At 36.3% G+C, this 26256-nt stretch overlaps 1 protein-coding gene across 1 annotated transcript in view; it reads left to right on the forward strand.

The window, feature by feature from the left end:
• LOC109080458 (plexin-A1-like) overlaps nucleotides 1–14926 on the forward strand; it is a 123970-nt gene extending 109044 nt beyond the window's left edge. Inside the window, exons 23-32 of the mRNA XM_042759170.1 lie at nucleotides 158–224; nucleotides 4667–4813; nucleotides 5109–5268; nucleotides 5459–5562; nucleotides 6661–6757; nucleotides 7684–7874; nucleotides 10410–10579; nucleotides 10670–10882; nucleotides 11748–11898; nucleotides 11983–14926. Coding sequence (XP_042615104.1) covers nucleotides 158–224; nucleotides 4667–4813; nucleotides 5109–5268; nucleotides 5459–5562; nucleotides 6661–6757; nucleotides 7684–7874; nucleotides 10410–10579; nucleotides 10670–10882; nucleotides 11748–11898; nucleotides 11983–12078 — 1396 coding nt within the window. The 3' untranslated portion in view covers nucleotides 12079–14926. The remainder of the gene's footprint in view (nucleotides 1–157; nucleotides 225–4666; nucleotides 4814–5108; nucleotides 5269–5458; nucleotides 5563–6660; nucleotides 6758–7683; nucleotides 7875–10409; nucleotides 10580–10669; nucleotides 10883–11747; nucleotides 11899–11982) is intronic.
• The last annotated feature ends 11330 nt before the right edge of the window (nucleotides 14927–26256 follow it).

Genomic DNA, 26256 nt, shown 5'->3' on the forward strand with positions numbered 1-26256 from the left:
GGGAATGGCTGTTTTTCTTGTTGTGAGATTTGGGAAATTGGGGAATGAAGAAGCCTTCAAAGCATCTCTCTCTGCTCTTAAAGGTTCACCTCAGAGACTCCGGCATGTAAGTAAATAAATCCTTGACATTTATTTTTTTACTCTGTTTCCCCCTCAGGACTGAATCTGTGGCTGAGAAGATGCTAACAAACTGGTTTACTTTCCTCCTCTACAAGTTTCTTAAGGTGAGTGGAAGGAACTGTATCACTGTGTTTATGTGGATCTTTTGCAGTTTTACTCACTGTATGATTCCCCTGCTAACAAAAAATAGGTTTGCTGGTCTTCCACTGGTTTCAGAGAGGTTTTGTCACATGTTGTATTTATATTATGTTTGACACAATAATATTTAATATTTCAATGCATTTATTTACATGTGTACATTTATACACTACTGGTTTATTCATTAAGGATGCATTAAATTGATAAAACGTGTCAGTAGAGACATTTATAATGTTACAAAAGGTTTCTATTTCAAATAAATGCTGTTCATTAGAACTTTCTATTCATCACAGAATCCTGAAAAATAAAATGCATCACCGTTTCCACTAAAATATTGTGCAGCACAACTGTTTTCAACATTGATGATAATCAGAAATGTTTCTTGAGCAGCAAATCATCATATCAGAATGATTTCTGAAGATCATGTGACACTGAAGACTGGAGTAATGATGCTGAAAATACAGCTGTGCATCACAGAAATAAATTACAGTTTAACATATATTCACAGAGAAAACAGCTGATTTAAATTGTAAAAAATATTTCACAATATTACTGATTTTACAGTATTTTTTAGTATCAAATAAATCCATTCTTAGGGAGCAGAAGAGACTTTTTTCAAAAACATTTAAAAGTCTTAATGACTCCAAACTTTTGAATTGTTTTGTATGTTTGTTTGAAAATGTGGTTAAATTGAAGTCTTTTTGTTTTTAATTTTGATATTTGCATCAACTGTTAATTTTGTCAACTAAAATGATATACCATTACAGTAGAATTAACTAAAACTAATGAGTATGACACAACAAAATATTGACCAAATGTAAAGTAAATTTTCATCAACAGACAAAAACATTGACTAAACCATAACTGAAGCCAGTAAACCACTTCAGGCGGGTTTAAGGTGCTTTCCAACAGGGTCATGAGTGAATTAATAAAAGCAGTGGTTTTTGATTGTGTGTTTAAAGTCCAGACACTCTCTGTGCGTGTGATCATGATGCTGTTGAATTATTATTTCACCTTGAGTTTGTTTGTGATTCAGATACAAGATAGACAGATGTACGTTATCGTTCCCGCAGGGGAAGTTCATTATTACAGTCTTTAAGAACCTGCTTTAATATAAAGCGCTTCCATAAACACACTGGAGTGAGGGGCGTTGTGTGTGTGTGTGTCATCTCCTGCTGCTCATTAACAGCTGTGTGTTTAATTATCCCCTGTGCTAATGAGCCCAGTGTGGTAGGACCAGCATATGGATGGGCCGCACCGTCCCACTACAGATCCCAGTGAGGGACACGAGACACAACAAACATCCAGCAGGAGTCACACACGGCTGTTTGTCATTGTGTTTTCACCTGAGAGCGTGAGCGCCGCTGATTGAAGTTGTCTTATACAGTTTAATTACTTTGGGTAATTAGCCATGAGCCTTAAAGAAGCGGCTTTTGCGATGCATTTAACTTTAATAATGTGGCATAATGTCAACTTGTTTCCTGAACACGCCCCCCTTCTGCCATTGGTCAGTTAAACCAATAGCCCCGCCCACAAACCCTAACCATTGGTTGAATCAGCTGTGCTAATGTTTTGAAAGCAGCATTACACTTTTTTTCTTCTTCTTAATATTAAGCTAAGACACTAGAGGATATTTAAACCATTATAAAAACTAAATTTGGTTTCATCATTTTAAAGCCGAGGGCTCTGATCTGTGGTGTTTTGTGCTCTCATTTGGGCACATTTGCTTCAGAGAACAGAGACGTACTCTCAGGAGACTGACGCGACTGATAGAACTAAGATGATGATCAAATTAGTGAGACGGAGACGAGAAGAGCAGCAGTTGTGAATGATGAAAGCCAGAGAATGTGTGTAGGAGGAAGAGACTGAGCCAAACGCGGAGAGAGAGGCGTGTGATTGGCTGTTTGACACGTATCACGCTCTGAAGTGTTCCTCCAGCTCTCTCCCCCACAGTCATTAGCCTTCTATTAACCCTCGATTGCTGGTCTGTTCACCTCGGGTCTGTTCACGCACCCGCCGCTCATTTCCACATCTAAACAGCTGCTTTTATACGGCTGATGCTCCTGGGAGGCGCACGAGTTCTGTGTTTTGTCTTATTTATTTTTGTAGGAGCTGCACGGATTACAGAGGAAATAACTCCTCTGTAAACTTTGAAATGAGCCATTTGATTTTATTTTCACATTCGTTCTGTAACTAATGCTCTGGTTTACATGTAAGTGACCAAAAAGGCACAATCTGTTTTGGTAGAAACTTTTGTTAACAGACGAATTAATTGTAAGGTTACTTTTTGGCAACAATAAAAAAATAAAAAACCAACAACAACAAAAAATCTAATTTAAATTAATTTAAATAATAAAATAAATATTTATGTAAAATTGAATTTAAGTTAATACTTTATTAATTTATTTATTAATTTCTCTTTTATTTTATTTTAAATAAGTCAACTTAAGTAAATGGAATGAAATTAAAAATAGTCTAACAAAAACATGAATCCTGCACACTGCTATAGTTTGCAAATAATATTTAATACATTTTACATGCAACCGTATTAGGTTGGAACCGTATTAATGCAACCGTATTAAAACCATCAGGCATCGTTTTATTAATAATTAAAATAAAATACTTTTTTTTTTTTTTCCAGCTGAAATTCACTGATACACAGCAACTTTTTCTTTGCTTGGTTTATTTTAGATCAGTCAATTTGTAACAGTGAAATTATTTTACATAATGTCACTATTGATCAGTATATGATCAGAAACCAAATATGAAGGCAAGAGAGCAGAAACATCTCTGATATAATGACCAGGCATTATTAAAATTGCATTTTTTATTTATTTTTATTATTATTATTAGTGAGATGTTTGAACGGGAAAGTAAAGTGTCTAAAGTAAGTTTAGTGATGTACTAAACACTACATTGCATGTATACTTTGCTTGGGTTATTTTAGATCAGTGAAATAGTATTAGTAAAATAATTTGACAATATCTGCATATATATATATATATATATATATGTGTATATGTGTGTGTGTGTGTCAGAGAAGTGTGTGTGTGTGTGTGTTTGTTTGTGTGTGTTTGGTTTTTTTTTTTTTTTTTTTTTTTTTTTTATATTGGCCACTGATTAAGGGACGTTTGTTATTAGTGTGATGGGTGAAAGGGAAAGTGAAGTGGCTGGAGTAGATGTGCAACACATCAAAAATTAAAACGGGGCGTGACGCCGCTAACAGTATGTGACTTGTCTGTTTTGCACTCATTTCATGGTCACATGAGGTTATTTTGAAAGCGGTGGAGTGCTGTGAAATGGGCAGAATGAAAGCGAGAGGGACGAATAAAAAAGATATCCACAAGCGTCAATCATCGGGTAAAGTGGAGAAAATGACCACAATTGACAAAATTGGAAGAATAGGTGCTGCAGACACAGTTATCCAATGGTGGAAAACTTCCTCGATCACAGTATGGTGTCACTTCAGTTATAACGGCCCCTAGGACCACAAATTGGTGTCATTTGGGACACGTCCCCAGATTGTCCTGCTGTCCACATGGAGTCATAGGCCACACCTAAACATTTAATTAGCTCAAACCTGTCAAATGGGTTTAGAAATTAATTATTTTAACCTTTCAACAAACCCCTATTATCATGTAAGTTGTGATGTGTTTGAAAGTCCTTAAAGGGATAGTTCACCCAAAAAGGAAACTCCTGTCGTCATGTAAGTTGTTCCAAACAGTTGATGGTAACCATTGAGTTCCATAGTATTTTTTTCCATACTGTGGAAGTCAATGGGAACCAGAAGCTGTCTGGTTACCCACAGTTTCCAGAATATCTTATTATATGTTTAACAGAAGAAAGAAGCCAAGAAACTACTGTAAATGAGTAAATGATGACCGTTTTTTTTATTTTTGGGTGAACTATCCCTTTAACTACAGATGAGTTCATTAGGAAAAAGCTGTTGTTTCAAATGATTCAGAATATAAGGTTTGAAACCATTTCAGGCACATACAGTACAGTTATTTTCACATAAATTAACACTTACTATAGTACCACCTTCAGTTCTCACAAAATATAAAAATTGCATGCCATGTAAATCCTATGACGATCGGCCGTACGCTATTGATATCACAGCTGTGTGAAACTCAAAATGCCGCCTTCCAGGGATGAAATGGAGAAAATGAAGGATTAATTTACCTCATACAGCCCTGATTTAGAAGCAAAAACATGAACTGGCTTGTTACAGCTCCCCCTAGAGTCAGACGTGTGTGTGTGCATGAGTTATGGGTGGATTTTGGGGCTGTTTTAGGACATGCATATTTTCGGTGGTATAAATATACATGTGTTTGCATTGAGTATGTGTTCATGTGTTATTCTGAGGTTTAATCTCACTCTCTTTTGTCTGTCCTGTGTGTGTGTTCAGGAGTGTGCAGGTGAGCCTCTCTTCATGCTGTATTGTGCTATAAAGCAGCAGATGGAGAAAGGGCCGATAGACGCCATCACCGGAGAGGCCAGATACTCGCTCAGCGAGGACAAACTCATCCGACAACAGATCGACTACAAAACACTGGTCAGTTCTGACTCAGAATCAACCAGAAACGGCTCTGAATGAGTCAGAAACACACTTCTTTGTATTGCATCTTGTCATAGTTATCAGTATTGCATGGAAGCCTGTTTCCACCACTGAATAAAGTATACCTCCACAGTATAGCTTGTTATAAGTGTTAAAAACTAAAATTGTATTCCCCTATATTTTAATAGGTTTATTGTATACGTTTGATTTGTTTTCTGTAGACAGAGTGTATGTGATTTATGTGAGTGGGAAGGTCTTTTAATACTCTTAAATGTGTTTCTCTGCTCTGCAGACGCTGCACTGCATTAACCCAGAGAATGAGAACGCAGCCGAGGTCACCGTTAAGTGCCTGAACTGCGACACCATCACGCAGGTCAAAGAGAAGCTGCTGGACGCCGTCTTTAAAGGCACTCCGTACTCGCAGCGGCCCAAAGTCGGAGACATGGACCTCGGTACGAAAATAATGAATGCTGGTTCATTGTGGTTACAGTTTGGTCTAAAAGCTGGAGCAAGATGTTTGGCCTTAACCCCACCAGCTAGACATCACCACATATAACCAGTTGTGGTTATTTTTTGGAGTAGCTGGATTTTTACCCCACATTGCTCAGACGGCTGATTTTGGTGTATGTTTTGTCTGCTCAGAGTGGCGTCAGGGTCGCATGGCTCGTATCATTCTCCAGGACGAGGACATCACCACTAAGATTGACAACGACTGGAAGCGTCTCAACACACTGGCACACTATCAGGTAACCGCAGTGGCCTCGCCGCATCCTCTGCCAGGTTGCTATTGCAATACCTCTACACCCCGCTGCCCAGTAACCATGGCAACCCCTCAGAAAGTTACTAGGTAACAATCGAAGCGTTTTAACACAAAGCACATGAGCAGGTAACCATAGCAACACTTCACAAAACACAACCACAAAAGCTGCGTTGGTGAGATGCATTGATATAGATGTTTACAAAAATACAATTTATACATTTAAAGAATTTTATATTTTCATGTTTACAAAATTGTAATTTTACAAATAGATTTATACATGTTCATTTTTACAAAATTATGTAAATTTATGGTAACTGATATGACGACTGAAGTTATAAGTACATGCTCACAAAAAATGTAGAATTTAGAATTTTATGTATACCTTGATAAATGTTCAGTTTACATTTAAGAATTTTATGTTGACAAAATTGTAATTTTACAAAATAGAATTGTATGGTTTTGTATTTACAAACATAGTTTTACACTATAGAATATATTTACAATTTACGGCTGATAGGTGATTATAGAAATTGTAATTCTGAGCTGGCAAAAAGCTCTAGAAATTAGAATCTAGAATTTTTGCATGTCTTTAAAAATGTACAGGTTAACAGTGAAGAATTTTACATTTTCATATTTACACAATTGTAGTTTTATCAAATGGATTTGTACATTGTGTCATCACAAACTTATAGTTTTACAATATAGAATTTATTTAGAATTAATGGCTGCTAACTGAGATGATGACTGAAATTATGACTTAGCAAAGCTGTAGAATTTGAGAATCTGGAATTTTACAATTATCCTTACATCGAAGAATTTTATTTTTTCATGTTTACAAAGATTTTTTACAATATTGAATGTTTTACATTATAGAATTGAACCAATATCAAAACAGTAATTTTACAAGATATATTTTTACGTTTGTCTTTGCAAAATTAGAATTTTATATTATAGAATTTGCATGTAAATTTTTTTGTTTTTAGTAGCTTGACGTGATTGATGGCCGTAATTAAAAATGCTGAGATTGTCTCCTGTATTTGTGGCAGTAATAGACAGTGTCAGTGTCAATCTGTCTGTTGTCTAGGTAACAGACGGGTCAGCGATCGCATTGGTTCCCAAGCAGAACTCCGCCTACAACATCTCCAACTCTTCAACCTTCACCAAATCCCTCAGCAGATACGGTGAGAGAGAGAGAGAGAGAGCTCTGCTTCTCTAGCACTAGTGATATTCAGAGGGATACCACCTTGCAATATAAAATCAGAGCATGAAATACTGCATCTCATAATGCAGTGGATCAAACTTGACCTCCTATTGCTAGTGTATATATATATGTGTGTGTGTGTGTGTTCAGTTAAGCACATCATTTTAGTATTTTTACTACTTAAACTTATTTATTACAGTTAGTTGCCAAGTCAACATTCCATTGCCAGTGTAACAAACTGGAATTAATCAGCATAAATTTAAATGTTTGAAAGTGTGTACACAGAAATGAATAAAAATGGCAAAAAAAATAAAAAATATATAAAAATTATTCCACGTTCAAAAAAATAAAAAAGAAGGTAGTGTACAAAATATAAAATGCAGTATGCAGTGATCATTACCACAGTAGTCTGTTTTATTCCAAACATAGCCTTTCTGTCTTTTTCAGTCTGTTTCTCTTTGGCGTGCGTTTGTGTTTGTGTTGTTGTGTATCCTAATGCTCTCTTCCTCAGTGAGTTGAACTCAGCGGTCGAGGACTTCAGACAGAATGAAAATGATGGATATGAAATCCAAAATCTGTGTTTGTCAGCGAGGGAGAAAGAGAGAAAAGAAATAGTTTTACTGTACAGTTTTGAGATATCACTGTTTTTTTTTTATCACTAGATAATATAATCACTAGGTTTTGGACTATGTTACTCCCCTTAAATATGACTCTTAATTATAATCTTTCTCCCATCCTCTTTTCAGTTTTCTTCAGTATTACAGTTTGCATAAATTTCCCCCCAAATTCTGATGACACAAGTTATTTCTGTTCTCCCACATTTCTCCCACTTTCTGTCTCAACCCTGAATCTATTTTAGAGTTATCTAAAACACATTTTAATGACCCGTCCTCTTTGTGTCCACAGAGAGCATGCTGAGAACGGCCAGCAGTCCAGACAGCCTTCGCTCGCGGACGCCCATGATCACGCCAGACCTGGAGAGCGGCACCAAACTCTGGCACCTGGTGAAGAACCACGACCATCCGGACCAGCGGGAGGGCGACCGCGGCAGCAAGATGGTCTCTGAGATCTACCTGACGCGTCTGCTGGCTACTAAGGTAAGGAGAGAGACGCCTGGAGAATCACATGCCTGATATCAAAGCTACCTTGAAAAACTTGTGTATTAAGTGTATGCTTAATTTACAAAATACTTGCTAAGAAGGAGATTAAGCATGTTCAAGATAATAGATAACATCATTTAAAAATCGTGTTTGATAATACTTGTCATTCGTTTATCACACTGCAAAATAGAAGGCTGAGTCAGGCGCATTGCATTGTGGGATACAGTGGCTTGTGCATGTGCTTTGTTGTATACTGCAAATGTAGGAGATCATCTGGGTATTTGTGCATACAGAATACTTACTGCATATGTCTAGGTAGTACGTAGTATGCAATTCTGACTATACACCGTGCATCATTTACATGCTAATATAGTACTTATTAATATTTTGAATTTGTTTCATTTTTATTTTCAGTTTATATTATTATTGTTATTATTATTATTATTATTATTATTATAGTTGGTTTTAGTAATTTTTTATATGGTTTTGCATTTTTTTTGAATGCTTTTGTCACTCTTAATTTTCATTTTATTATTTTGTACATTAAAGCTGCATTTCTAAAGATACACATTTTTTATTTTCAGTATTTTTAGTACTCTGACTTAAAATTTATTTTGGTTAGTTGACAATGCAATATTTATTATTTCCATTAATTAATTCATTTATTTATTTATTTATTTTTTATTTAATATTTATTTGAATTTTCAGTTTATTTCACTGAGCAAAAACTATTTTTGGTAACACTCTATTTTAAGGGATCTTTGTTACACGTTACATGTACTTACTATTATAATATCAATTAATTATGCATAATTACATGCAAGTAACCCAAAGTCAAACCCTAATCCTAACCCTAACCTTATAGTAAATACATGTAGTTAATTGATATTACTCAGTACTTATATGTATAATTACACTGTAACAACACCACCTTTTAAAAAAGTGTAGTGTAATTTTTTTTTTTGTTTTAGTTTTTTTTTTTTAATATTTTTAATTTTAGTTAACAATATCAATACTGCCACATATTTACTTTTAATCAGAGCAAATAGATTTTTTACTACATTGTCCTGATGCATTACTCAGGGAGGAGTGTTTAGTATGAGTACAGTGAGATCTCTCGCTAATATTCTCTGTCTTGACAAACACACACACATTGGAACTAATTGCCTCACTTTTGAAGCACATGTCTGATTTTCTTAGCTGATGTCCGCAGACAGTTAGTGTTGACCTTTGTGTGTGAATGACTAGTTGCTCATTAACATTTACCAGTGCTCCCACTCTCATGGAGAACTGTATCTTAATTAGACCAGTGACCTTTGCTTATTGAGCGGTTTGGGAAAAACTAGCTCTTTATCCATCCTGTGCTCCGTCTCCGTCTGACACTACACAGATATCTGGGCTCAAACCTGCTGCATTTCCCTGCAAATATATAGTGTTCATGTGAAGAACACACGCATCTAAACCTACAGCAGCTCCAATCAGTGACTGTTCACCTGAGAAATTTAAAAATGCCTGAATGTCACTGCATTATGTAACAGTGTCACTACATGGGCATCAAACTCTGCAAAAACTAGTCTAGTTTCCAGGACAAACATCTAAGCATCCTTAAATCAAGACTGAAGCAAAACCACATAAGATGTGTGACCCTGGAGCACAAAACCAGTCTTAAGTCACTGGGGTGTATTTGTAGCAATAGCCAAAAATACTGTACATTTTATGGGTCAAAATTATTAATTTTTCTTTTACGCCAAAAATCATTACTTACTACAGTTTTCTACTGTAAATATATCAAAACTTAATTTTTGATTAGTAATATGCATTAGTAATATGCACCCTCAGATTCCACATTTTTAAATAGTTGTATCTCAGCCAAATATTGTCATATCCTAACAAAACCATACATCAACGTAAATTTTACTTATTCAGCTTTGAGATGGTGTATACATTTTCAAATTTATTATTTATTTTTTTTTTTAAATTACCCTTATGACTGGTTTTGTGGTCCAGGGTCACATATTAGATATTAGCTCTTGCTTTCTGAAAAATGAATCAAAATTAAGTGAGTTAAGGTCACTTTGCTTTCTACATAAATGTATCTTGATTTAAGATTTAGATATTTGTACTGGACAACAAGACAAAATATTAAGCAAGTGTATATTTACAGTATATTCACAATGTTTTTGCTTGCAGTATAAAATTAAGCGTTGTGGACATTGCAATGATTTTGCAATTAGTTTCTTAAAGAAAAAGTTTTGCATTAAGATAGAGGTTTAAATAGCATCTCTGATTTATACTTTAGTTGCATTAGTTGGTAGGATTCATTCATTTATATGAATCAGTTCAGATCGTTTGCATGAATCTATTCATCACAATGCATAAAAATTCTGGGACTTTTCATTATTATTTTTAGAGAAAAAACATGCTGTAAATATTTCTGTTTATCACTGTTATAATGGTGCAATGATTAAATATTGTGCCTCAGTTTGTTTAAAGTGTAAAACATTGCATTGATTCCTTGATCGTCTCTCACAGGGGACACTGCAGAAGTTTGTAGACGACCTGTTTGAGACCATCTTCAGTACGGCCCACCGGGGCAGCGCGCTTCCTCTGGCCATCAAATACATGTTTGACTTCTTAGACGAGCAGGCCGACAGACACATGATATCAGACCCCGACGTCAGACACACGTGGAAGAGCAACTGGTGAGTTTGTGTGTGTCGAAGTCGAGGAGTGTATTAAAGCATGCATGCTTCCTCTGTTTGTGTTTGATTGCCGTTCCTCTTTGTCTGCAGCTTGCCGTTGAGGTTCTGGGTGAACGTGATCAAGAACCCTCAGTTTGTGTTCGACATTCATAAGAACAGCATTACAGACGCGTGTCTGTCCGTTGTGGCTCAGACCTTCATGGACTCCTGCTCCACGTCAGAACACAAGCTGGGCAAAGACTCGCCCTCCAACAAGCTGCTCTACGCTAAAGACATCCCCAACTACAAGAACTGGGTGGAGAGGTACGACTCTGAGATGTTTCATTTGACTGGAATTTTTAGTTTGCTCTCAAAAAAACTGCATGCCGCCAGCTGCATCTTCAGTGTTGGATGATATATCTTATCCTCATAACATATACTTGCAATGCATTGTGGATGATTTTGCACTTTTTATCTGAGCGAGTTTCATAAAGAACATGTCATTAGATTAGTTTTGCATTAAAACACATTTTAATAGTGTCTCTAATTTATTAAAAAAAAATAGCATTAGTTGAGTTGGTTTGATACCTTTACATTAATAAGTTCAAATTGTCTGTTTGCATGAATCAGTTGATCTTTTAAACAATATATGGAATCACTTAATGTTCACAGAGGCCTCTGTGGGAAATTTTTCAGGTATTAGAATTAATTTTTGAATAACTAATTTTTTTGAAGGAATATTTTTTTTTATTGCTATGTATTTTATATTGCGACAATGATTAAATATTATGCATCCTTTCATTTAATGACTTAAAAATATTGTAAAAAAAATACCTTGATTATTAGATTTTACATTTAAATAGTTTGCATGTTGAATACCATTAAAATGTTGAAAAATATGTAGATATAGTTGTTTTACACTTCTGTTCAAAGGTTTGTGGTTGGTTCTGCTCAAGTTGGATGTTTTTTTTTTTTTTTGTTTTTATTAGTGAAATATTATTACAAATTAAAATAAAAAATTTTGGTGCTAGAGACCATTATAATTGTAGATATAGGAAATTAAATGCTATATAGTGTAAGATATGAATTCTTCAGCTCTTCAGTGTAAAGGGTGTGTGAGTTAAAGCAGACATCTGGATTGATATGTTTGATCTGCTGATGGCTGTTAAACTGTGTGTTTGTTGTGCAGGTATTACTCTGATATCTCGCGGATGCCGGCGATCAGTGATCAGGACATGAGCGCGTATCTGGCCGAACAGTCGCGTCTGCATTTAAATCAGTTCAACAGTATGAGCGCACTGCACGAAATCTTCTCCTACATCACCAAATACAAGGACGAGGTGAGAAGCGAACACAGCTCAGGCCTCAGAACGCGTTCAGTCTGATGTGTCTCTGAATTCACTGTGTTTTCTTATTCTGTGTAGATCCTGTCTGCGCTGGAGAGGGATGAACAGTCCCGCCGCCAGAGACTGAGGGCTAAACTGGAGCAGGTGATCGACACCATGGCTCTTTCCAGCTGATCGCGACTGGAAACCTCCGTGTGTGTTTCTACACCAGGACAAAGCCCACAACGCTGAATGTAGGTGGTGTAGATTTTGCGTTGTTGGACAAAGACGCTCTTTCTTGCTTTGAAGAGACAATGAGGACATTTGGGACCTCTGATGAAGTCATGTGACCGTGTCACAAGCCAATGATCGCGATGGATCAAAGGACACTCTACTCTGATTTCGTGTTTACTATGTTTATTATTTTGTACATATGTTATCGACTCTCCGCTCTCTCTGCCACTTGTGTTTCTGCTGAATTTGCACAGTTTACAGAATCAACGAGCAACTGCCTCCATCTCATGCACACGACGACCTGTTTCAGGTCAGGAAACGCAACGGTGGGTTTATTTGAACCTTTACGTACAGTAATGTTGACGAAGGTAAATTTGACATTACACAAATGACAAAAAGAAGGAAAACATAACTAAAAATATGATTTAAAATATTGTCCTGTGCCATGTTTTATTTGTATGTTGTTTAATAAAAAAAAAATAAAGGTTTGTGAAGCAGGAATGTTGACAGGAGAAATATTTCATCCAAAAATGACATGTTTTTAATTTTGACTGAACTGTTAAAGCAAAGCTTTAATTACGGATTCATCAGATGCTCCTCTTGATTTTAGCGTGTGCACTCAGATCATTAAACGCGTTCGTCCTCCTCGTCTTTCAGCAGAAATCACTATGTTTAGTGAGACTGAGCTGAAGTAAATGAGTGAAAAGGAGGCCGAGTGAATTGTTTCAGATGCAGGAGTCAGTGTTTCTGTGGCGTGTCGATACGCTCGTTCATCAGGCCTTCAGCCTCCGTGATCAGAAAAGAGAACTGGGCTTTTGTTTTTAATGAGATGGGCCTGATTGATTCAGACTGATCCATCACTCTGCTTTCATTGATCACTTTAAGAGGAGATGTCTCGTTTGTCAAACCCGTTTTGTTTTGATCTGTTTATTCCCTCTTGAACCTGAGATTCATCTTTTATGAGCGAATGTTTCAGTGCTTCATAAAGTGGTACAAAATATAAAATGGACAGAGACAAAAACAACAGTATCAGTGAGGAAATACCATTCTAGTTTCTCAGTTTTTTTTTTATCGATCTTCCATATTCTCAATGAGTCTCTTCTGAAGTTTTTGGCCAGTTTCTCATATCAGATTTAACTCAAAGAGCCCGTGTGATCAACATGTCTGTTAGATTTGAGTGCATCATTGCTGGTCTTCTCCTAAAAATGAACAAATTAAATTTTAGCTGGTTTACCTTTAGCATTTAAAAATTGCAGCGTTTTTCTTCCAGGAAACCAGTCCAAAAACATTGAGGATCTTGCCATAAACTACAACAAAAATTGCTAAATAAAAGCTATTAACTGTTTTGTAGAGTAATGAGATGGATCCCTTTTAATTGGAAATATGCCAGCAAAGGGAAACAGTACTCATCAGGCGTTTTCATGAGGTCTCTAAGGCTTATTTTACCAAAATATCAAATTAAAGTCCTGTTCATACTAAGAATGATAACTATATTAGCATCCACACCAAAGGACAATAATATTGCATATTTTAAATGTGCACTTCTGTTATGTTTTGTGAATAAAATTGCAGTGCACACTTTAAATGGAAAGATTTTGACTTGCTGTACGTTTTTATTGTTCATCAGCTATAAAAAATAAATTTGAATCTGAAAGTGATTCCAAATAAACATTTCCTTGTAATGTGGACTCTGCCAAAGCATTATGATTAAAGTTATTATTCTTGGTGTGAACCGGTTTAATGGTTGTACTGTAACTAAAGTAACCAGCTCTGCTCTGATAGTGATGTCAAAGGCAGGTAGTCAGATGACATCATCATCATCCTCAGTGACATCATTCAGTTTTACAAAAAGAAGAAAAACAGACTTTATATTAACACTGAATTTTTAACTTTATTGTTTTGGCTTTCTTCCTGCTTGACTGGTTTGTTTTGACAGATATAACTATCTGATCTACATAATCTTCATGCAATAACCTTGTGCTGTCAGCGGGTTGGTGCATGTCTTCACTTTGCACAATCAATCCTGTATCGGTTGATTTAGACTGATGGAGGTCGGGTTAGTGTTTTTGGTCAGTGTAAATGCAGCGGACAGCCCGTTGACCTTCTAATCAGTCTGGTTTGACGTCACATGCTTTAAAATGAGTTCCAAACATCTCAGGATCTTCCTTTTGCTCTTGAGTTTGTCTCTCGATCAGAGACTGGACTCACTGGTGATGTTCTGGACATTTGGGTTGCGGTTCTTCCCAGGGACTCTCAATGTTTACACCCAACGTTCAAATCACTTGTACAAAAAAACAAAAATTGTGTTTTAATTTATTTATATTTTGATCCTGTTGTTGTGTTTCTTAGATTGAAATGTGTCTAAACTGGTGCTTTTGGAGTGTTCTCTGCTTTCCTTTCATACATTGCTGAAATAGCTTCTACAATTTTCATTAATCTGCTCTTTAACTCAAGATCTCTGTGAAGGTCCGCGTTGATGACACGCAATAATACTGAGGCACAGATACGAAAGCTATCGTGTCTAACCTCATCCCTTTTTTGCTTTGTTTCTTTCCAGTAATTTTTGAAAAATAATAATGAAGTATCTGTCCTTCAGACCAGACAAAAAAAATGCAGAGATGAAGCAAGACCATTTGTGTTGTTGGTGAAACTAAAATAACAAAAGACATTTGAACAATTATGATTCAGGACTCAGACTGTCACCGGTATCTATTCATATGTAAATATGTTGTTGTTGTTGTTTTTGCAGATTTACTACTTGTGAATAAACAAGCATCAAGGAGAAATTAAACATGTTTTTGCTAAAACCTCTCTGGTGATCTTCATTCTCTTTTCAAATATCTAAAATCACTGCAGAAATCCTGCACAATCTGGAATATTGACTCACGATGGTGCCATTGACTAAAATATGATTTTATTTATTTATTTTTTTGGGATTGTATAATTTGGTGACTTTTGTGATTAGAAAAGGTTAAATGGTCTTAAGAAATATTCACACTTGTACTGTTAGCTTTCAAAAAAAAGAAAATACAGAGCATTTTTGGTGGAAACATTCTACAAATCAGCCACAATACAAAAAAGCACCAAGTATATAAAAAAGACACTCTTGATCTTGTGTGATTAATAATGCTAAAACTAACACTTCAAATCAACATAAAAAAACTCAACTTTGAAAAAAGTAGTCTTTGTTAATATCTAAATATCCAAATGCAAAACCTAATAAAATTGTCTACAAATACTGTTCTCAGTGACTAGACATAATAAATAGAGATAATGCATAATCTTTTTATGCTGAACATTTACTGTATATGTAGAACATCTAGTGTCTACACTGTAAAAATGCTTTTGCGAAGTTGCAAATAGTTTTACTTCAACATTTTTGACATTTCTTTGTAATTATTCAATTTACCAGTATTTTTTTGTAATTTTATGTAAAATTATTTGAAGGTAAATCCAACACCAATCCTACTCCATTTGCACTAAATTAATTGAAAGCCTTTTATAAAATGTTTTCTCTAATATTTTTAAATGCTGATGAAATTCCTTCAGAATACAAAATATTAACATAAAAAAGTATAGATAACGGAGTATTTTTTTTTTCACTTTGAGTTTGCGTTTTGATGATATAATTAATTTGTTTTTGTTTGTTGATGATTGTTTGATGATTCTTGAGGGTGGTGGCGGAGGGGTGGTAGTTGTTATTATTAGCATTTGGCGTGCAGTTCAACCAATGCTGGGAGTGAACTTTGGAAATCAGTGTTGGCGAATTGCGGATCATGAAAAGCCCTTTTATGAAGCTCATTCATTACAGGACTTTCAAAGTTGTCAGATTGTTGATGTAGTTTTTCACAATACCAAATCGTCTGCTGTCGCTGATGTCAGTTCAAGGAAGGTCTAAGTTAGATATTTAAACATCTCGGGCATCGGCTCTTCTCTCAATCGCGTATTTGATCATTCAAAAAATAAAGATCGTTACCCACGTGAATGAGCGCAGATTTATTACACATTTGGGGCTTTTGTCGCCGGCGATCTCTATTAACTGCATTAGCAGAAAATCAGGCTTAAAATCATGTAGTGTTTGGAGACAAAACCTGCCAAATGCCTTCTGGGCGTCGGCGACTCCAGAAACTATAGAATACCCAAGACGTGTCACTTGTATTGTTTTGAATGAGCAACCCTCAATATGGCCACTCTATTGAAGGAAGCCATGTGTTGTTTCACTTAGGACTGTGCATGTGCCGGTGGCTAGATAGAAAGTCAGCATTCTGAGGTTGTGCACTGTGCTGGCACTGGCTGGTCTAGCCTGAAAAAAATAAGCTTTTTATAATGCTATTGGAGCAAAAGAAACAACATTGATGAGACAGTTGTCAGATTTCATTGGTGGTTTCAAGTATGAAATTTAATCATATGCTTAGCGAACAGTTTTGGAGAATTTGATGTTTCCCCATTCAAAGAGATAGGAGCTGCACTTGCATGCCTGAGAGGCGTTTCAATGATGGCCGCCGAGTGACTTGCCTAAAATAAAGGTATTTTGGTGACTCACCGGTGCTTTAAAAACAAACACATTCTGAATAGTCAATCATGTGAATGCGCCCTATTAACTACTTAAATTTGGATCTGTTTCACATTTTCAATTGGAATATAGCCCAACGTTCACAAAGCTTCCTACTAAACAGTCTTTTTACATGTATTACATTCAGCTAGCTTTTAGACGTGACTTATTTCTGGTCTTGTGTGGGTGTAAGTGTGAAAATCATGCTAGAACTAAGTTCTGTTAATTACAGAATTGCAGGTTTTGTGGCCGTCCCTCCGTCACCTCCAGCTCCAGCGGGACGCAGCACTTTCCCGTCAGTCTCTGCTGCTCAGGTGAGGAGATCTCACAGGTGAGTGTGTGTCTGATGGAAACAGAGCCCGGGAGCTACAGTCATGTGCCAGGCAGCTCTGTGGGGTTCAGTAGCACCTGTTCTCCCTCACCTTGAGCCTGTCCAGAGTGATTCAGCTCTCCCTCAGAGTCACTGTTCGCTTTAGGGCCAGTGGAGCTTGACATCAGTTACGTCAGTGAGCCTTTTTAATAAAAACAATTTTAATAAAAAAGAAAATATGATCTTTATTTATTTAATTAATTAGGAAGTATTTGTTTGGTTTTTTTTTTTTTTGATTGCTGGCTTCCTTACTGAGCTGCATGTGAGGTTCAGGTGGTGAAGCTGCTCTGATCTGGGCTCATAGATGTATAAATGTGACATCACTCTGATTTACATGCAGCCTGATCCCACCTGGACAAAGAGAGCACCACAGGCCGTATGTTCTTTGATTTGTCCAATGTGTTAATCACAACCTCACATCTCTGGCTTAAGAAGCAGCTTATGGTGATTCAGTCAGAGACACTCACACTCACTGACTCTGTTCAGAATGGAATACTAGCATACTACCTACTGAGTACTACAATTTATATATATATATATGTATATATACACATGTTCAGTGGTATGCAACATTGCTTGTAAGTGGTGTTAAGTTATCAACTTGGAAATATTAATGGCAGTTAATATTTAATTCAGTTTTGCATATATATGTTTTAATTTTGGTATTCTGATGAAAAAGTGAAAATAAGTTAATAGTTTAAAGTCAACTTATTTACAGTTAAGTGCATTACATTTACATTGAATGTGCAGTCAGTATTTTTTGCATGAAGAAAATGTCTATTTGAAGTGTTATTTTGAAGACCCCTTCTAAAAATAGTAGCTTATGTTATAACAAATACCACAGTATTTTGGTTGTCACCATGATTATTGTTTTAAAAGCATGTAAATTTATGTTATTTTCCACAGTCCTTTCCTATAATTGCTGAGCCTAAACTATGAAATATGAAAATTAGAAAACTAAACTGCAGCTACTAAAAGCATTGCTGAAACTAAATTGAGATGTGAAGTACATTTGAGAATGGCCTTCAAATAACAAATTTTAAAATATAAAACTGCCATATCCTTGATTAAAACTGTTTTGCCTAACACTATCGCAGTGCACCCAAACAGACGAACAAAACGATTGTGAGTGCGTTTTGCTGCTCTCTTAGAGTCACTGAAGACTGATTCAGAGAAAAGCTGGTGGCCAAACTGGCCTGTATCATGAATAATTCTGCTCACTTTGTCTTAGAGCTGCTTTAGCCACTGGCATCTTCCAGCACAATGTTTTAAGTCGCGCTGCCGGGAATCTTCGCTGCCGGCTGGAACGTCTTCTCTTTCTTCTAACTCTGAGTTTGCCTACGTGTGACAGCTGGCTGATACCTGAGCCAAGAAGAATGACATTGCACAAGGACACATCTTCTTATTCATGGACCCTGTGGCATTATCATGCATATTACACACTCTTTCTGTCTAACTGTGCTGTGTGCATGTGTGCAATATTACTACGTGCTTAGTTTGGTGGTGGTCATTGCTCTGGTATCAGTAAAAGCATCTGTCTACACAGATTTTCATTCAAAACATTTGAATGTTTTTTTATTTTTTTCAATACAAAGTTGAAGAGAGGAGTTTTTAATTTAATTTGGATAAATATAAGTCTTTGATATAAAGTTGTTCTGAGAGGAAATGAATGTCTTTGGCTTATATAAAGGCAGTATGCATCTCGTTTTTCCACATTTTCTGCTCTTGTTTTCTCTTTGCCTTTTCCTTTCCCTTTCCCTTGCTTCGACAGCTATCTTAAAATGTAGTTTCCTTTTCCTCCAATCAGGTCAAGCCCCAGAGGAGCAGCGTGTCTTTCTGATGGTAGCAGTCAAACCTCTCATCTGCACTGAAGGATGGAGGGGGTAGGATGGATTAACAGGAACCAGCGTTGTCAGCACAAGTAAAACAGATATGCACCTGTGAAAGCGGGTGATATTGGGCGATTCTGGTGGTTTTATTTTAGATTTTATACGTTAAAATGCAGTAAATTGAAGTGTACCATCATGGGTCAAATTAAATGTGAAAATAAAACAATCACAAGTTAACTAGAAAATAAATTTTGACAGAATCCAAACACTGACATAGTTCCACAAATGCCCTGCCTTTGTTGCATTTCTTTTCATTATTTCACCTAACTTAGTATTACAGTAGATGCTTTCTAACACACCTTACCATGTTTAAATTGATTCTGCAGGGTTTCCCAAAACCAGTGCAGAAAAGAAAACAGCTGAAACCTTATAGTAACTGATTTCAACCTTTTTGTTAACTTGAACAATCTGCTCTTTTTCCAATGTCATCCAAACTGGAATGCCCAAATTGGATGGCAGGCAGTGAGTGTTTCCAATTGGCTAAAAATGAGAGGGCAGGCCCTTTTACTCTTGTGCTGTTTGTTGCATTCAAAGAGATTTCTCAGGGGACATTTTGTGTGATTTCTTCCAAAGAAAAAGGCCACTAAATATCTGTCCGGTTCTTCCATAGGTTCTAATGCAAAGGCATGTTGATGGCATTTTAATCTTTAGTAGAGCTGTAGTTTGTAAGGGATGATGAGATGACACATGGGTCCTGACTAATCTTAACTTGATGATCAGCACAAGTCTTGAGCAATATCTGAAATTTGTTCATTAGCACAAGCATTCTGTTCTTGTTGTCTCTCGTGGTTTCTCAGCCTCTAGCGTCTGAAGGTGTGCTGCTGTCCAGGGTGCTGAAGGTCTTTCCACCAACCCAATCCCACTCTAACTCGAGGCATCAAACCGATCTCTGTGGACTCTAGAGAAGTGTATTCATCTCTCAGAAATTATTTGTATCACCGTAAGCTGATGCCAAGAATCTTCAACACCAACTTGGTGGTATTCATGATGGTCTTGGAGTGCAGCACATCATCCTGGATTGACTGTCTTGTTCTCTGGCATCATTTGTTCATGTTTGATGCCATTCTTATTCAACAGAACTAATTTTATAAACCTGGTACATTGTAAATGTGACTTTATTTCCATGTGGTCTTGTGCACTTTGACTCCTTGAAGTTGCATAAAGCTAGCCAATCAAATATAAACTATTTCATTTTTGTGAAATATGCATCAGAGAAGTGAACAGGCTGTGGGTGGTTTGTGGGCTGAAGGGTCTAGATGGGTCTCAGGTGCTGGATGGCATAATCAAACACAATATTCTCATGGTCCCAGGCAGACCTTGCAGTCTGGCACCAAAGAGTTCAGCTGTGCATTTCTATTACAGAAAGTTTTCCCCTCTTAAGTCAAGGGCGAATAACTGATAACCCTTATTGGGAGGTAAATTTTTTTTATTGAAAATGTTAACCTCTCACCCCCTCATTTGCTTCTCCAGCAGAAGTATGTAATGTTTGCAAATGTATTTAGTGGACAGGCTCCTCTAAAATGAGAGTTTAGAGGACTGAAGAAAATGGCAGTTGTATGGGCTGATTGGGGAGCAGGTAGATTTTCTACACCAATATCAACTGGCCATTCCAATTGGATGAGCTACACTCGTACATGCTGCCAGAGCCCCGCGAGTGATTCCCTGGATGAAGATGGCATGGAGAGAGCCAGAAGAGAGCAGCAGGTTGTGTTCTCCTGATCACCTGTGTTCACCTGACCCTGTGTTGACTGGTTTCCTTCCGTTCTGCTGATCCTCCTTTACCTTGTCAAGCATTAAATCTTAAACTTTTCAACCTACCGGCTGTCTATGTACGAAGCATTTTTAAGATGCTCTTCTGACAATAAGTCTGTTTCAAAAGGTAGAAACCGTCTACGATGGGTGAAAAATCCAATTTGGAAAAATTGTATTTTTGCATTTGATAAAGCTGCATTCATTTCTTCAGTATAACTGAAAATAGTTCAGCTGGCAAAAACACATTGAAATCAGTTGTGAGTTGAATCTCCTGGGTACCTGTTGAGTGCTATTTGTATGATGCACTATTTTGAATGAGCTGCTGTTTGTGGATTGCCAAATCAGTGTTTTAAGAGGTTTCTTGACAGTCACGATGCTGCCTTAAAAGGTAGCTTCCTGTGTAGGTCACCAGGGTTTGGAGCAGAGCCATTGTTGAGCCGTTTCAAATGACCTGCAGATAAGCTCACTACACATTTGGCAACATTACAGATGAGAAACAAGCTCTGTGTGTTTAATTAATTATGAGAGGGCAGACAGGCCAAGAATCACATATCTAACAGAGACAGAAGGCCTGGTAGGACCAGATCTGCTTTAGTATCCCATGCACTTTGTTCTGGTTCAACATAAGAGTCCATTCATTCAATGCAATGTTTTACCTTCTCTTTCAAGTATGAGGAATAAACTGGAAGTGATATCAGTTGTGTTTTTTAACAACTCCTCATTAGAATGGACTGGCAAAAGTTACAATAATTTTACACAGCAGCAAATTAATATTCAAACAAACTATTTTTGAAGCAATAACCGTACACCACTCGGTTCATTATGATTGCAGCATTTTTATTTTTAGGGAAATAGTTCAGTATATGGTGTGCAGTACTGAGTACGCAGATTCCTCACACAGTCCCTGTGTCTCTTGTTTTCCTCAGGCCATGTGTCTTATTAATGATGGGGGCGGAAAGAAGCCACACTTTTCATTAACCTTCAGGATTCATAATTCACAAGCCCATGTTTTTCCTGCCTTCGTTTAATGTTCTTCTCTGCCAGCTGTCACAGAAACTGATGAGTTCATGTGACTGTTGCTTCTTAAAGTAGCCAGTCAGTGTTGACATGACGTCATTTCTCCCGCAGCCCCAGCTTGATTAGTCACATGGTGTTAACGACTCAAAGTTTTGTGGTCCTGACTTCTGCAGGTCCTGCGGCAGCTGAGCAACTGTCATTGAGATGAATGGGACTGATAATGGATTCTCTTTCCAGGTGTTATAGATGACACAAGGATGGGTACAAAATGACGATATTTGCATTTTTGCATTTTTAAGTCAATGTTGTAAAACAATACAATGTAGAAAAGACAAAGATACAAGACTGTGTACTTTTTGAGGTCATGAACTACTTAATAATGCCACAAAAAAAGCATTGCAAATCAAGTAATCAAACAATAATAGCAAAATAATAATACTGAATTGAAAGTCAGTATTAGCAGTGTCCGTATAGATTTTTTTTTTCTTTTTGTAAGTGCGTAAATTGTTTGAGAGTGTATACTGTAGGAAGACTGATCTGATTGTGTTGTTCATAGTGCTTCATGTGAGTGTGTGGTCATTATTATTTTTTTCCTGTGTTTCCATGGTAACAGAGACTTCTCTGATTGGTGGATCTCACTTGAGGACTGTGGGTTATGTAGCTCGTATTTGGCCTGTATTGAAGGGTTTATACATTATCCCTAAAAATCAGTTTCTCTATGGAGAAGATGAATAGTATGTCTTCTTCCAGACCAGAACACTACTGTTGCTCTCTGACACTGTAGAGAAAGTTTGTCACAGACACTGTGGTAATAGATGAGGAGGATCTCACTGTACTCTGTATGAACCTGAAAACTTTATTCAACACTCACATCCTTGAGTCTTTCATTGTATGACATTAATCACTGTTGACTCATGAAACTTTCAAAGCAGCATCACATAGAGGATTCAGTTCATTCTGTGCTTTCTGAAGGTCACTCTAAAAAGAATTGAACTTGAGAAAGAGATGGACAGCATGTTCCTTGCGCAGAAAACTAATCTTGTTAGAAAGTTGGCAGTGTCTATAAAAATGGTACTGGAATTGGAATTTAAGCTTTAAATTATTAATAAAGCCACACTAAGTCATTTTTCTTTTCAACAAATGGTTTGTGAAAGGAGGTGCTTAATCTTGCACTTTTGTTCATCCAGCTTGGGAGGTGAAAACCAATTTTATTTTCTGTATATTTTATGAGGTTGATGATTTTTGCAGCCCTGTTACCAAACGTGTGAGCTTGTATGAACAGTTTATGATGTTTGAATGTGTGATCTTATTATTTTCTGGCAATAAACATAACTGAATGGGTAACAAAGTTTACCGTTACAATAATTGCACCTCTGAGGAAAGCTAGTTTTAGACCAAACATTGGTTTTGCAATTAATTGCATCATTTGAACTGTTTATGTCTAAATTGTGATGCTTTTGACACGTTATGATTTTACTCATAAAGAATACGTTTTTTTTTTTTTTTTTTTTTTTTTGATAAATCTGGACCTATCGTTTAATTTATTAATTAATTTATGCTATTTTTCACTTGTTTCTCATCATAACTATAGCCTTGGTAGCTGGCATGGTGCTAAATTATAAACATAAAATTGCTGGATACAAGACCAGTTGTAGGTTGGGAGTTTTTTTTTTGTGTGTGTGTGTGTGTGTGTGTGTGTGTGTGTGTGTGTGTGTGTGTGTGTGTCTATTGTAATGTTTAAAGCTCAGTACTTTTTATACTGTTATTGTTTTGTTTTTGTTTTTTTGTTTTTAATAGTTAAACATTTAATGGTTCTTACTCCAAGGAACACAAGATTTGTGCTTTCATTGCCTTAATGGGACATTAATTTGTACCCCATTTATGTGAAGTGCCTCTGTATTTTCCTTTATCCGTTCTGAATTTTCTTTAACCATATTGTGCATTTTCTTGTTCTCTCTCACGGCAGAATAGCACACTTCAGTAGCCCTTCAGAAAGCTGTCAGACTCCACCCTGGTGCTGCATCCTTCTGATTTAAAGCGAGAGAGAGATGCAGAGGACAATGCAGGAGAAACGGCATGAAAAGTCTTGGTCTCCATGGTAACGTGTTTCTGCTGTATATACAGCGTTTTAAACGAACACAGCAAGAAAGCCATAAGAGACTATTTATTCTGTATTATGGTCATGATGCCATAAATAAGAGAAACATCCACATAAATATCACTGCATGCATTTGAATTTGAATCACAGAGTAGTTTTCTCATAGTTTTGTCTTTCATCTCTTTGTGTTTGTTAGAAGTCCATGCAGATATGGATATTAATGTTGTTGTGTGTTGAAATTAAATGTTTTTGGTTGCAGGTGTTCAGAGAAGCAGTAGCAGGTGTGGATTGGGCCTGATTTTCTCTCAAACCTCCTCCATCTTTCAGACTGTTGAACTGGATGGATGTTGGTTCACATGTGAGCGTCTCTCTGATTCTCTCGCTGTGTTCCTCTGGTGCGCCCGCTGTCACATCGAACAGGCCCAGCAGGTCCGTCGCGCCCCATTTCTCTGGGTTTGCGCCACAGATGTTTCTGGGTCAATAACCTGACCATGTTTAACATGACCGTACACTCGCTTTCATCAGGTGTTACCATAGAAACACACCCTCCTGTCTGTGTTAATTCATCATGGATCACATGCTTGCCTTTCTGTCTATTCATCTTAATGTAATAGTAATTTAGGAACAAGCTGAAACAATGACTACACTGAAAATGACTCAATGACTCTTTTGTTTTTGACTTTGTTTTTTTTTTTTTTTTTTTTTTTTATATTGAAGATATTAAGAGAATATGTCCTGAATATTGTCTTTTAACCACTGAATTGTTTACATTGAGATTGATATATATATATATATATCAAACTTTAAAGATGGATCTTTTAAAACAACATTACCAAACTAATTCTGTTATACATTATTTTATTTTTAGTTCTGTAGCCTGTTCTGCTTTTTTGTGTTATAGATGTATTATGGTTTTTCTTTAGTTTTTCTTTAAATGTATACATGGCATATATTGTCTTTTTTTTCTGCTGAGAATGATTTTATGTACTTCTAATAACACACTTTAGTCTTTCTCTGCATCCCTCTAAACTCACACACAGGGAGCATCTAATTTGCTTCATCTGTTTTATAAAAGAAACATTTTTGATTGAATTTTGTGTCTTTTAGAGACCCGTTTTTTTTTTCTTGAAACTCTTTTCTTCCCCAGAGCCTCTATTGTGTGTTTGCTAGACCTCGAAGATAATTACAGGTTATACCATAAGAAGAAATATTCCACAGATGTTCTTTTAGGCCTTTCAGAATGAGCTTTATTCAGCTTCAGAGTTAGTTCAGTGCAGAGGATGAAAATAAATGGTTTCTGACTGTTCCACGCTCCAGAGAGGACAAAAAGAGAGCGCTATATCATAGTTTATTTTATTCAAGCACTGTATTCCTGATCTTATAACGTCATACAATAATGTTACGAGACACAAGAACCAACGGTGCTCATCACAAAACCATTGTATATCTTCAGAAGATAAGTTGGAATATAGTGTTGGAGTAAGCTGTATCTGCTATTTTATGACACTTTTACAGGATTCCTGTGCAGTTTGAAAAAGTATGGAATTTGATTTGAGTAATTTCCAGGTCTGGAAAAGTATAAAAAAGAAAGCAGAGTATGGAAAAATATTTGCATTTCCAGACTTTTGCCCCTATTTAGTTTTCAATAATAGAAAATTAAGAATTTAATGAAAATACATTTATCATACAAGATGTATGTTTTCTTGACAGCTCCATGTTTAATGTTTCTTTAGTGATTTAGTGAAACACAGCTGAATGAATTCAATGTGCTCTTTTTCATTATGCAAAAATGCAGGTTTTAGGTTTCTTCTCACAATATTCTCATCACTGTTTTACAGAGCCTTGAAAATAATCTTTGCAAAGATAAAAAAATATACAGACTTTGTTGTGTGCACGAGAAACCATTAAACCCTTGAACTTGGCAAATAGGACAGTGCACACAGCCGTATTGTGCCATCAGCCCATTTCGTGTCATTGTTTCTGTGCCGCCACAGAGGATGCATTAAATTGGACATTAGGCCTTGATATTAGAGTTACTACACAAAGGAAAGCCACATTTTGAGCAAATAGATCTCTATTAATTTATGTGCATTCATGCTCTCATTTTCTTCATCGTAAGATGGCAGTGACGCACAAAGTAATTAGGTTATAGTATATATAAAACTAGAAATTCTAACAAATTCCCATACGCATGTGAATAGTTTCTTGAGGGCACAAAAACAATTCTTGTGTGCATGCAAAAGTGTTTATTTATTTATTTATTTTTTTAGGGCCTATCGAGAAAAACAAAGAATAAGACCCTGAGAAAATAAAAAAAATTTACAGATGACTGTAATACAATATAAAGCTGACAATAATGCTCTATAAACCATAAACAAAATATGGTTTCTATGAGGTTTGGAAATCTGAGTCTGCAAATGTATGGAATTTTGAATTGGAAAATGTGTAGGAACCCTGCTTT

This window comes from Cyprinus carpio, chromosome A6, assembly GCF_018340385.1.
Source record: "Cyprinus carpio isolate SPL01 chromosome A6, ASM1834038v1, whole genome shotgun sequence".
In the NCBI taxonomy this organism is placed as follows: domain Eukaryota; kingdom Metazoa; phylum Chordata; class Actinopteri; order Cypriniformes; family Cyprinidae; genus Cyprinus; species Cyprinus carpio.